At 37.2% G+C, this 12,753-nt stretch overlaps 1 protein-coding gene across 11 annotated transcripts in view; it reads right to left on the bottom strand.

Annotated features, from left to right (window-relative positions):
- The window catches only part of LOC120525337 (syntaxin-binding protein 5), a 637,028-nt gene that overhangs the window by 141,750 nt on the left and 482,525 nt on the right, over nt 1-12,753 (bottom strand). For all 11 annotated transcript variants that reach the window (XM_039747537.1, XM_039747542.1, XM_039747540.1 and 8 more), the window contains exon 9: nt 4,066-4,144. In XM_039747537.1, coding sequence (XP_039603471.1) covers nt 4,066-4,144 — 79 coding nt within the window. The remainder of the gene's footprint in view (nt 1-4,065; nt 4,145-12,753) is intronic.

The raw sequence follows: 12,753 nt of genomic DNA, 5'->3' as shown, positions 1-12,753 counted from the left end.
TATCCTGTCTTGACCACCGCCCAACCCCTGTCTTATTTCCTCTCTGAATTTTACTCAAAGGTTTTCCTCTTTCTACTTCCACTACTTTCTGTTTCTCATCTGCATGTTTGATTTGGTACTGGTTTTATGCCAGATGCCCTTCCTGATGAGACCCTCCCCAATTTACCTGGGCTTGGGTCCAGCACTAGCTTGTGTCACACCAGTGACTGGGTTGCACAGTTCATATTCAATGTATCACATAGTGGTGCGGTACCGGTTCTGTTCAGAATCACAAAACATTAAAGAAGGTGGTGAAGGCAATAAAGAACATCTCTGGCACACAGTTTTCTTCTCATAGGACTTATTTAATAGATGCTGCTTTAGACAGATAGACAGAATTAGTAAGGATCTCAGACATCAGGCTGCATTGGCCGTTCTTTTTTCCCAATTCTGTTTGTTAGTCAGTCCAACAGTGGCTGGTACAAGAATGTATTAACTGGCTAAGAATAAGACAACCAGTAATTAATGCCAAACAAATAAAATACTGGAAGATACTAAATGGAAGTGAACGTTATGCTGGCAGCATCATGGGCAAAGTAAGAATCTTGAGAATGAAGATGAACATTTAATGGCACAAAACCATACTTATTCATACCGGGATAATATAGAGTAACCAATCAACCTAATTTCATAACTAAAATTATATGACTGTACTTTTATTCTTCGTTTTGGAGACATTTATGATTGTAAGCCTGTATTGTAATTCAGGTCTGACTAATGTACCGTCTTTTACCAGAAAATCAATAATCTTCACACAGCACCTAATCTTAATGCATTTTACACAGTAGAAAAAAGAATATAATCCAAACCAACAATACAAAAGTACAGTGGTTGTATGAAACAGCACCTTCAAATATTTATAGAAATATGCCAGTATTTTGGTGAATACTCCTTTTTTTATACATTATTAAAAATGTCACCAGTGTGTAAATACCTGGAAAGACTAACACCTAGGTATGTGATAGCATTTTAAAAAAAGAACATAAAATCAATTAAGTGTGCTGAGTATGCTGTCTACATTGAAAAGTGGATAAAGTTAAAGCTGAGTCAGTGTAAAGTGTTAATATGATACTCTATTATTTTACGAAAAGCAATATTTTTTTTGAAGAAAAATAAAATATATTACAAAATGGAAACTCGAGTTTAGCATTTCTTATAGAAATGTTTGTATGATATTTTATGAATATTTTATATTTAAAACTGTATGTTTAAAATGTAAGTGCACTTTTACTTGAACTTTTGATCTCTGTAACAGTTTAGCTAACTGCATAAAAGAGGAAGTACTAGTAAGAGACAGTAGACAGATGGTTAAACTAGCAAAAAAAGAAACCCCTGTAAAACGATCCAGCGAGTTGAAAATAATCAGAACCCTAAATAGTAAACTGGTAATTTTCTGGACATCCACATGTATAAAGGCAAAGTTCTTGAACCTTTGGTTATCATCATACATATGTACCTTGTGAAAATGTACTGATATAACCATTGGACAGAGCAGGAGTAGGGATGCTCACTTTAGTCCTGACAAGCTTTAAACATTCACCAGCGTAAAGTGAAAGTACTGAACTGAAGAGAGGGAGAAGCAGGAACAACAAAGACACCAAGAAGAACCAGCAATATAACATTGACTGAATTCCACATTAGGTGTTTTGGCCAACATCACCTGTAATACTGCAGGTTATATAAAGAACCGCAACACTCAATTGCCCTTCTAATCGATTTTCTTTTTGGTATATTTAAAATGGTTAAGAATGTTAAAGACTATAATGCTAGCACCTACACGGACTCTACATATAGTTCACAATGTTATTTCATTTCTATAGGGTGAATTTTTGTGGCTTTATTCATTCTTCACAGTATACACCAAATACTGAAATGAATACACTATATAGTAAAACACATATTGTACATTTAAACAAATACATTACATAGTGAGATTTTGTTTCATACACAATATACTGAAATGCGTACACTGTGTTCTCAAATGTATATACTATCAGTTATGTTAATAACTCTTTATCTGGTCGAGGTTGATATTTTGTTTCATACACTATATACAAACATTTATTGTCTTGACTACAACAGTCCTATAATAGCAAAAAAAAAAAAATAGAGAAGTTTGAGAAAACTTGTGTTTTATGATGTAAACATCCTGCCGAGCAGAACCTAGACATGAACATTACTGTCTCACATTGTGATGTTGTACTGAAAATCTCATGACTCATATTACTCTAATCATAAATGTTCATTGTTATTTTACAGATAGATTTCATTACACTTAGATTTACATTTTATTGCTTTTGTATGTAATTCTATTCTCCAAACTGCTTAATCCAATTCTTACCCTCCTGACTTTAGGAGGTGTGGTGGGGTGCACTTCATTATGCCACGTATGTTTTAGTATACAGTATGTGCATATCAGACATTTAATTAATAGCATAGGTCGATGTGAAACATTTATTCTCTGCTATCCCTAAGCATTTTTATCACATTATACTAACTGCAATACTGCTGTTGCCAATTCATTGCCAGAAATGGACCTTCCACAACCAGAATTAAACATTCTCACACATTTTGCTTCTCAATTGATATTTATACTTGATATTCTCACTTCTTTTCCCTCATTCCTGTCTCACACTGGCTTACAAAAACGTATTATGCCTAGGATGACCACTAATTTAATAATTATGCCCAAACATTAGTATGACTATGCTGCCCACTGGGTCTGCACCTGCTCATCTACTGTACCATTCATTTGATGGGCCCCGGAGCAGGGAGTTTTTAAATGTTTTTTTTCCTTTCCCAACACAAACTCCCCCTAGTCATCTTTAATAATATTTTTTTTTTCTGCTGACATTTACATTTTGCATAGTAACAAGCATATTAAGCCATGTACCTTTACTTATTAATATCATCACTTATAAAATACTGGATTGTTTTAACCTAAATCATGCAACTCATTCTTGCCCCCAACACTTACTACTCTACAAAAGCATTCAAATCATATTGCTAGTCATGAAATTTTATGGATTAACCCATCCATTTATTGCCAAATTGTGTATCAAAAATGAAGTAGAGTTCATTAAAGATAAATGTTGTTTTAGGCCAACAATGCCAGCTCCATATGGATAGTGTCTGCAGATGCATGCTAAATATTCCTCAGTAATGAATCCATGCCAAAGCCGATAATCTGGGACAAAAACCAAAATCTCTACAGGAATGAGGACTGTAGGCTTAAAATAGAAAAGTTACAACTTCCAGGAAGACTGAAACAACTTAATAAAATCTAGTAAAAATGTATCTGGGGCAAGATGGAGGTTAAAAATACTGGAGGAGAGTCAGTTTCTTTTTCTTTTTTTAAGTTAGTGATAGTAAGAAATGAACAGCACTGGAAAAAGGTTTAAAGGAAGGTCTTCAGCTACAAGGCAGAAAAAAAGAAATTTACTGTTGAAAAACTTTTTCTGTGACTTCAGCTTTTGCTTATCCTTTGCACAGGAAAAATAGTTTAAAAGAGAAAAACAATCTGTAAAAACTAAGGTCAAGATAGATAGATAGATAGATAGATAGATAGATAGATAGATAGATAGATAGATAGATATTGTGTAAGATTAACAGACTGTACAAATAATATGTGTTTAATGTTATTTTCTGTTGTCCTCTTCTAATTGTTCCATTAATTAAAAAGTTTCCTTGTGGCACAAAGGTGAATTTTAAGAAGAAATTTAAAAGCAAAATGTTTATATGATATACATTTGTCATTAGCATTTTAAATCAAAAGTTAAAAATGCAGAAAGACATGAAATTATGCAGTTCATGTACAGCAACTCTGAAATGCAGAGAAAATAAGTCTTGTCATTTTAATACAACTGCTAAAGCTTCAACTATATCACATGCAGTTTGTTACTGAACAGCAGACTTTTGCATTTCAAACTGGTCCCAATGATATACTTATAACATATAATTAAGGCAGCATGTCCTTCAGCTTTAGGAAATCATGTTTTACTTATGTAAACTGAAACACAGTCTTACCCAGCCCTGGTGGTTTTATATTCAACTTTCAGGATGGGTTTGCAGGGTTCTGGCTTTTTTCCATCCTTCGGCTGTTTTCCTAAAATAAAACAATGTCAATATTAGAGATTTGTGAAAACATCCTATAAAAATAGGGAAGGCTAGAGACATGGCCTCAAAGATCCTCTCAAATTGTTACAAGACATGGGCCAAAACTATGTTTTAACCAGAAATAAAAATTAAGAAAAATTACAAAACTACACTCTGCAATGTATATTTACGGAATTAAAAAAAAAGTTTCATTTAAATTGGCAATTGCAGTAGAACTGTGCAGATCTAACACATTAACTTAATTCTGTCTTTTAACATGCTTATTTATTAAGTAAGGTCTCAGGGTATCCTGTGGTTTTTCCCAGCATCATCTGGATACAAGGTAGGAATCAGTGTGTATGCACTACAGGGAACACTCTCACAATAGCCAACACTCCCTCATAACAGACTAATTTTCAAATGCCAGTCAGCCTAACCTGCACAGTTTAGAGATTTGCAAAAGAAACATGAGTAACCAGTCAAATTAAAATGCTGACACTGACAGAATGTTCAAACACCATGCTGACAAGCTGGAATTGAACTCTGCAAGCTGTGAGTCAGCAGTGTTAGCTGAGTTGGACATTTTTTATGAATGTTCTTTATTTACTGGGCTTCCCATTTCTCACACAAATTTCAAAAAACTATTTAAGGACTTAGCTCAGATTTTGTTAGGATTTATCTTTTTTGTTCCTGTTTTCTTTTTTAACTTTCTGATTTTTTCCTTCTTTTTTCTAGTTTGACTATAAAGTCATTTGTTTTACAAGTTCAACTGGATTTTTATTTTCTTCAAATACAATAAAAATAAATAAAAAAGAACTTAGCTTAAGTGACATGATGTTATTCCATTTCCACGGTTTGCTTACTGGCTCTAAGAGTATGTAGTTTTAACTGAATGTTGCTCAACACTATACCTGCATATTCATTTAACAGGCACCCTAGTACAGCAGAATGAGGCTAGAGATTGCTCACAAGTACTGTAGTTACATGAATATGGCAATAAGGTGTATGTTTAAACTTCTCTGATACAATACATTTTCATTGCTTTTATTTAACAACCTGCTGCCATTTAGAGTTATCCCACATAAAAGTCACTTTATGTTATCTTGACCTATATGTTATTTATTTGTGCACAAAGTTTTTTCACGGTTTGCAACCCCAAAGTGTAAACACTTTATGAATTCCACCTCCTTTGCTTTCTTCCTGCTATGGTGGTGCTACTGCAAAATGGGTGAATTAACTCAAAATTCCCAGTATAATATGGTTTTGCTTCTTAAGTCTTTGCATACTTTTGAATAAAAACAAAACTGTACTCATGTCAGCTTATGCATACGTGATTAGACATCAGTATATCTGCTTCTCAACTGCTCCTTCTTTTTAGGTTTATTACCATTTTTCTTCACACAATATGTATGATGCAGCCTAATACATTAGCAAAGCCGCCTAACATAGAATACAAATGCATCCTGTTCAATATCAAAATGCTACTTTAAGAGCTTGAAGCACTGAGGAAGTGTATATATTTTACGTTTAATTATGTATATTTTGCAATTCTGAATTTTTCACTGGCTTTTTAAATCACTCACTGCGCCATTAGGCCTCCTCTATGAATTAATGAAATATAGTCCAGCTGAATATGCATCTTTTCTGACAGTTATATGCATAGCAGAGCAATGTGACCTTCTGTGACAGAATGTCACTATAGCATTGCTTTATACTTTAATTCAGCACCTGCTAAGCAGGAAAAATACAACTGGTTCAACAGAGAGAGAAGAGAGAGTGGGGCACTTATGGGCAAAGCTTAAAAATAATCAGACAAAATGTGGTTGTCTATTAATTTTTTCTGCTTCTGTTGGGAGCTACAGGGAAAGTCTGAAAGATCAAACCAGTCGATGGCGATCAATGGGTTGGCGACCATTGTTTTATACAAAAAAACACAGTAAATAGGCAAACTGTTTTCTAAATTGGCAAAATAAGTTAATGGCTAAAAAATCAGCTCTCAGGGTACCTGCAGTAGTAGCTTGGGGTTTAACCAATTTATTCAGCATACAGCTTTGTAACCTTTGTTATATCAAACATGTGAGAAGGGTGCAAAATACAGATGTAGCCTTTTTTAATAATTTTATTGATTTTATTGAAATCACACAACATTCCATACAAATAGATCAACTTTACAAGAATAGGACTGAAAACAAATCAACCTCCACCCCTCAGATGTATCATGTTTAAATGAGATAAAAGCAATGAGGTTGTTTTTTAGGAAGTAGGAAATTTCTGCTACTCAGGTGACACGTTGAGTGTAGACAGAGGTGCAGGCACAACAGTTGTCCCCCATTCAGACTTCTAAACAGGTCTCTCTGACATTCAAGGTCATGTTTATGAAAGCTGTGTAAAGAGAGATTAGGATTAACTCCTAAAAAAGTAACGGCAAGTGCTGGAAGAGTGAGGGATCTCTATTGCACTTTCCAGCTGGGACACCAGAAATATGAATAGATCTGTACAACTTATAATCAAGGTTCATAAATCGACAAAAGTCTACATTAACAATTTCACTGTTGTTACTTTCCCAAACAATTTAAAGGTTTCTTGAAATAAAAAAGTAATACATTATTTATAACATAAGGATAACATAAGATAGATATATGCAAGTACACACATACATACTCACACACACATATACGGTGGTGCAGTGGGTAGCAGTGCTGCCTCGCAGTTAGGAGACCCGGGTTTGCTTCCCGGTTCCTCCCTGTGTGGAGTTTGCATGTTCTCCCTGTGTCTGCGTGGGTTTCCTCCGGGTACTCCGGTTTCCTCCCACAGTCCAAAGATATGGCAGTTAGGTGCATTGGCGATTCTAAATTGTCCCTGGTGTGTGGGTTTGTGCTTGTGTGTGTGCGCTGTGGTGGGCTGGCGCCCTGCCCAGGGTTTGTTTCTTGCCTTGTGCTCTGTGTTGGCAGGGATTGGCTCCAGCAGACCCCCGTGTCCCTGTAGTTAGGATGTAGCGGGTTGGATAATGGATGGATATATATATATATATATATATATATATATATAATATTAGCTATCCCCTGTGGCTCCACCCGCATAATAGTGAAACAGGACAAAATTTTAAAATCAATAAACACACAGGTATTGCTAGCTAAATGGAGGCAAGATACGCACAAACACATCGCGAGGTAGACCGTCTCGATTGGAGGCTGGCACGTGGCCCCACCTGACTCCCCATTCTTGATGTCACGCTTCACCCTCCCCTTGGCCCACAGCCTCTGTCTTGGATTGGAGCGAATAAATCGTTTCCGCAAACGAACTATGATACTTCACGAAATGACAGAAGTCAAAAAATCAACCGGAATGTTCAAGCAAGTTATAGAAAAGAACCTGATCTAAATCCATTAACTAGTTTTCTCGTGAAAAGCAGACAGACAAGCAGACACTGGATTTTATACATATACAAGGTGTGGCAGAAAAGTAATGAGACTGGCAACACTGCAAGCGATCTGGCAACGCTGCACTGTTGTCCTTGATAGAGCACGTGTATCAGTACCCTCCCATAGCTCAGTGCGAGTTTCAACTCCTTCCGTTAACTACGTGATTTTTGTGACTGCTATTAGCGAAGTTGTGTTTTTGGTTGTGCGTCACGCAAAATGGAACAGCGGAATTTGGAGCAACGTTGTGCCATTAAACGGCAAGTGTGACGTTTGAAAAGTTAAAACAGGCCTATGGGGAACATTCTTTATCCCGAGCTCAAGTTTTTCGCTGGCAAAAATCATCTTTGGAAGGCAGAAAACACGTTGAAGATGAACACCGTTCAGGGAGGACTTCAACTTCGAAAACCAATGAAAACATCGAACGTGTGAACACTCTTGTGAGATCAGACCATCGTTTAACATGAAGAATGTTGAGTGAACAATTAAATTTGAACAGATTTACAGTTCATCAAATTTTGACTGAACATTTGCACATGCGAAAGGTCTGTGCCAAAATGGTGCCGAAAAACCTCACAATTGAGCAGAAGGACAATCGAAAAAACGCATTCCTGTGGTTCCCCAGCCCCCTTATTCACCTGACCTCAGTCCGTGTGACTTTTTCCTTTTCCTAAACTGAAAAATGTCCTCAAAGGACGTCATTTCGGGACTTTAGAAAACATCCAAAAGAGTGTAACGGACATGCTGAAGACCATACCGGTTGAAGACTTCCAGCGCTGCTACCAACAGTGGGAACAACGTCTCCATCGGTGTGTAGCTGCCCAAGGGAACTACTTTGAAGGGGATGACATTGATGTTTGAAAAAAATAAAAACTTTGGTAAATAAAAAATCAGTCTCATTACTTTTCTGCCACACCTCGTAGAGATACACAATATATTTATATTTTTTGTTATTTATAGCAGGTGCTGAAATTTGGGTTTGAAATTGGAGGGGATATGCCTTAGATGGAAAAAGAGATCAGCATGGCTAGTAGAAAATTAAGCTTAGTAGGGGAGATTTTTTAATAAAATACTGAAGGCATTAATTGTAAGCAGACTGTCTTTGAGCAGAATGTGTTGTGCGTTGTAGACATTTAGAGATAAAAACTCTCAAACATTAAATTTCACCACATATTGGCCCATTCTGGGCAAGAAAAGGAAAAAATTTCAGAAAAGTGTCAATAGTCAGCGCACATTTGTTCACCACAAATGACATAGAAAATATTTTTTAAATGCTACAACTGCAGCACTTGTGAAAAGAATGGAGATAAATGCCATCAATTCAGAGAGGGAGAGGCAAGTTCGTTGTACCATGTAAATGTCACTGAGAGAATAAAACTGAATAATAAAGAAACAAGTGCTAACTTTTACAAGTACTTAAAATATACACTAGGTGTTACAGACTCAAATCAAATGTATGTTTTAATATTTTATAATAACAGCTTACTACTCAAGCCCACAACCTTTTGGTTATAAGGCAGCAGTTCTTACCTCTGCACCATCCAAGAATACATATCAACATTCTGTCGATTGACATTTGAGCTTGGGTTTTTAACTCATTGACAGCAACATTTTTTTCCTTTGGTTATATTCTTGAAGAAAAGTGCAAGTGTTTATTTGACGTTTGGACTAAAGTCTTCACACATTATACACTTCACATCATTATTAGTATAACATGGAAAAAGTTTCTGCTTTAGGTATGTGTTCAGCATTTCCTTTCATCGTACACTTACCTAGATCACTGTAGACACAGAACACACGTGAAATGCATGTATTCCAAATAATGATAAACTGTATAATTTACCCTACACAACTCTAGGTCTAGGAACCTCATACACAGATAAGGAGCTTTGGCTTAAGCTGGGAGAACGTTTTGCCCAAGTTGAGCTCCGTCAAGGAGGGGGACACATTTACAAAACAAAAGATACTGAAGGAGAAGTGTGAAGGGATTTAAGGTGGGCCGGGATTATAGGCTTTTTCATAGGCTTCAAGGATTCTAGTGTTAAACTTCTCATGTTTGTGCTGTGATATTCACAGCTAAGCTCTGCTCTGCTCTCAACAACCCCACACAGAGTCTTCTGTGCATGTGTTTCAGCATGTGCATGTGTGAGATGCTGCTTGGCACTTTCATACTGGATTTATGATGAAACTTAATAACCAGCTATAACTTATCTTTTAGAGGTTTATTAACTTCCAATTACAATGACACCAATATCATAATACATTAGTTGGTTGTGTCCTATCTCTCTATTATAAAAAAAATCCTGGAAAGGAAAAGCAGGGCGACGAGAAGTGATTGTCTTGGAAGACACTTAAAACACCTGCAAGACACATACAATATCAAATAAGAGAGCACAGCCAGCAAAACACTCAGTCGCGTAAAGGCACGTAGCAGACACAGATCCTGTGCTCTCGACACATATAAAGCGTATAAGGACAATACGTTCTAGATGAAACGTCAACGACTAAGCAAAGAAGAAAGAGCAGCACGGAGAAAAGAGACCCAAAAGCGCTGGAGAACAAAAGGCAGATAAGAGATTATTAAAACTACTGGAATTCAATAGGCTCAAACAAATGATGGCACGAAACACATGCAGGGAAAGGTAAAGAATATGAAAGCAATAAAATTCGAAAGTATTGCAGCATCACAGCCAGGTTGAAGCCTTTCTTGTTTTAAGTGACTGTTAGGTCCGATTAAGGGAGGGCAGAGTACAGCACGGAAGACTGATAGTGGGGTATTGATCGATGCGGTAGGGGGCGAGACCCGGGGGATGAGGGGTTGGAGAGTTGTGTTTGGGGTTACGAAGTCACAGATTGTTTAAGTAAAACTTTATTACGTCAGTCGCTACAGTATCAAAAAAAAGATAGTAAAGATTGCATTAGCACAAACAAAAGGAAATGAATCATCAGGACCAGGGGCCTCATGCATAACGGCGTGCGTAGAATTCGCACTATAACATGACGTAAGCACAAAAGCCGAAATGTGCTTACGCACAGAAAAATCTAGATGCAGGAATATGTGCGTACTCCAACTTCCACGTTCTTCCACTACATAAATCCCGGTCAGCGTGAAAAGTAACGCTCATGCACGTGCCTTTTGTAACGCCCCAACTCCTCCCAGAATTACGCCTCTTTCAATTTGCAAATCAATATAAATTGCCCGTAAGCTCAGCCTTCTGTGAAAAGACAATAGAAAAAGCACGGGGGAAAATATAAGAATTTCAGCGAATACCAAGTGGAGGCAAAGCAAAAACATACTATTTGTGTAATTAAACCATGGTATAATCAACAAAAGGAAGTTGATCGAGTGACATAGCGTGTTGGAGAAATTTGAAAACTAAGATATCAAAGTCGCCATGAACAGGCGAGTCATAGCCCACCGTCTGAGTGTCATATGAAAGCTTATTAGGGTACAGAGGAAAAAAAAAGGCACACAGTGGACAAAAAAAGGCACACAGTGGACAAAAAAAGCATGAAATGTCAACTTCAATCTCGAAATTTCCACTTTAATCATGTAGTTTATTTTCTCATTAAAGTAGAACATCATAAACGTCATCTTAAAATCGTTTAATTAACCAGTTTCTCAAATCACATCGTAATTAAAGTAGCACGTTAAATGCTTTGTTTTGTATGTGATCTTCGATGTGCTCTATGTGTGTGAATCACTACTTGCTTCTTAAACCGGCTCTCTTCCTCCAACTGGACACAGAATCCATTACATTTGTCATATTACAGCTCTCTGAATAACTAAAATACTGAGATGTATACGCGATATCATTTTCATGATGATAGGAGTTAAAGCACGTTATTAAACATGGGTTTCACGGCGCAGTGATTGTGCGCGACCTTCGATGAAATCATTTATTGCAGCAGTACTCATGGGTGGCTCTAGGCTTGTGGCGGCCCTGGGCAGAGAAAGAATCAGTGGCTCCTTCGCCCGCCAACGTCAATATGGTATCTTACCCACGGTGGATGGCCACGTCCGTTGCGGACACTGCATAGCTGCCTCATGTTCATGACACAAGTGTTTAACTTTTGTTGAAATTTGCCGCTGCGTTTTTAGCTGTGTCGTTATTTTCTCTTTCTGTTTAATATTCAATATATATTGGCGTAGCTGCCACTGCAGTCCTTGCTTTTCTTTCTCCAAGTAATCGATCGCCACACAATCAGCTCTGTGATTGATGTTAAGCCATCTGTAAGCTTAGAGCACCGATTCATCAAAATGTTTAAGGAACATTGAACTATCTTCATAGTACATGTTTAATTATTCTATCCTTCACGCCAGTCCCAGTGAAGTATATAGACTATTTAAATGAAGTTAAAGTTTTACCTGTATAATACAGTGGGATGCAAAAGTTTGGGCAACCTTGTTAATAGTCATTATTGTCCTGTATAAATCGTTGGTTGTTCCGATAAAAAATGTGAGTTAAATATATCATATAGGAGACACACACAGTGATATTTGAGAAGTGAAATGAAGTTTATTGGATTTACAGAAAGTGTGCAATAATTGTTCAAACAAAATCAGGCAGGTGCATAAATTTGGGCACCGTTGTCATTTTATTGATTCCAAAACTTTTAGAACTAATTATTGGAACTCAAATTGGCTTGGTAAGCTCAGTGACCCCTGACCTACATACACAGGTGAATCCTATAATGAGAAAGAGTATTTAAGGGGGTCAATTGTAAGTTTCCCTCCTCCTTTAATTTTCTCTGAAGAGTAGCAACATGGGGGTCACAAAACAACTCTCAAATGACCTGAAAACAAAGACTGTTCACTATCATGGTTTAGGGGAAGGATATAGAAAGCTGTCCCAGAGATTTAAGCTGTCTGTTTCCACAGTTAGGAACATATTGAGGAAATGGAAGACCACAGGCTCAGTTCAAGTTAAGGCTCGAAGTGGCAGACCAATAAAGATTTCGGATAGACAGAAGCGACCACAGACCAGCACCAAAGACCTACAACATCATCTTGCAGCAGATGGAGTCACTGTGCATCGTTCAACCATTCGGCGCACTTTACACAAGGAGATGCTGTATGCGAGAGTGATGCAGAGGAAGCCTTTACTCCGCCCACAGCACAAACAGAGCCGCTTGAGGTATGCTCAAGCACATTTGGACAAGCCAGCTTCATTTTGGAATAAGGTACTGTGGACTGATG

The sequence above is a fragment of the Polypterus senegalus genome, chromosome 3, assembly GCF_016835505.1.
Source record: "Polypterus senegalus isolate Bchr_013 chromosome 3, ASM1683550v1, whole genome shotgun sequence".
Lineage (NCBI taxonomy): Eukaryota > Metazoa > Chordata > Cladistia > Polypteriformes > Polypteridae > Polypterus > Polypterus senegalus.
Note: the sequence above shows the minus strand (reverse complement) of the source record. Positions and strands in the feature narration are given on the sequence as shown.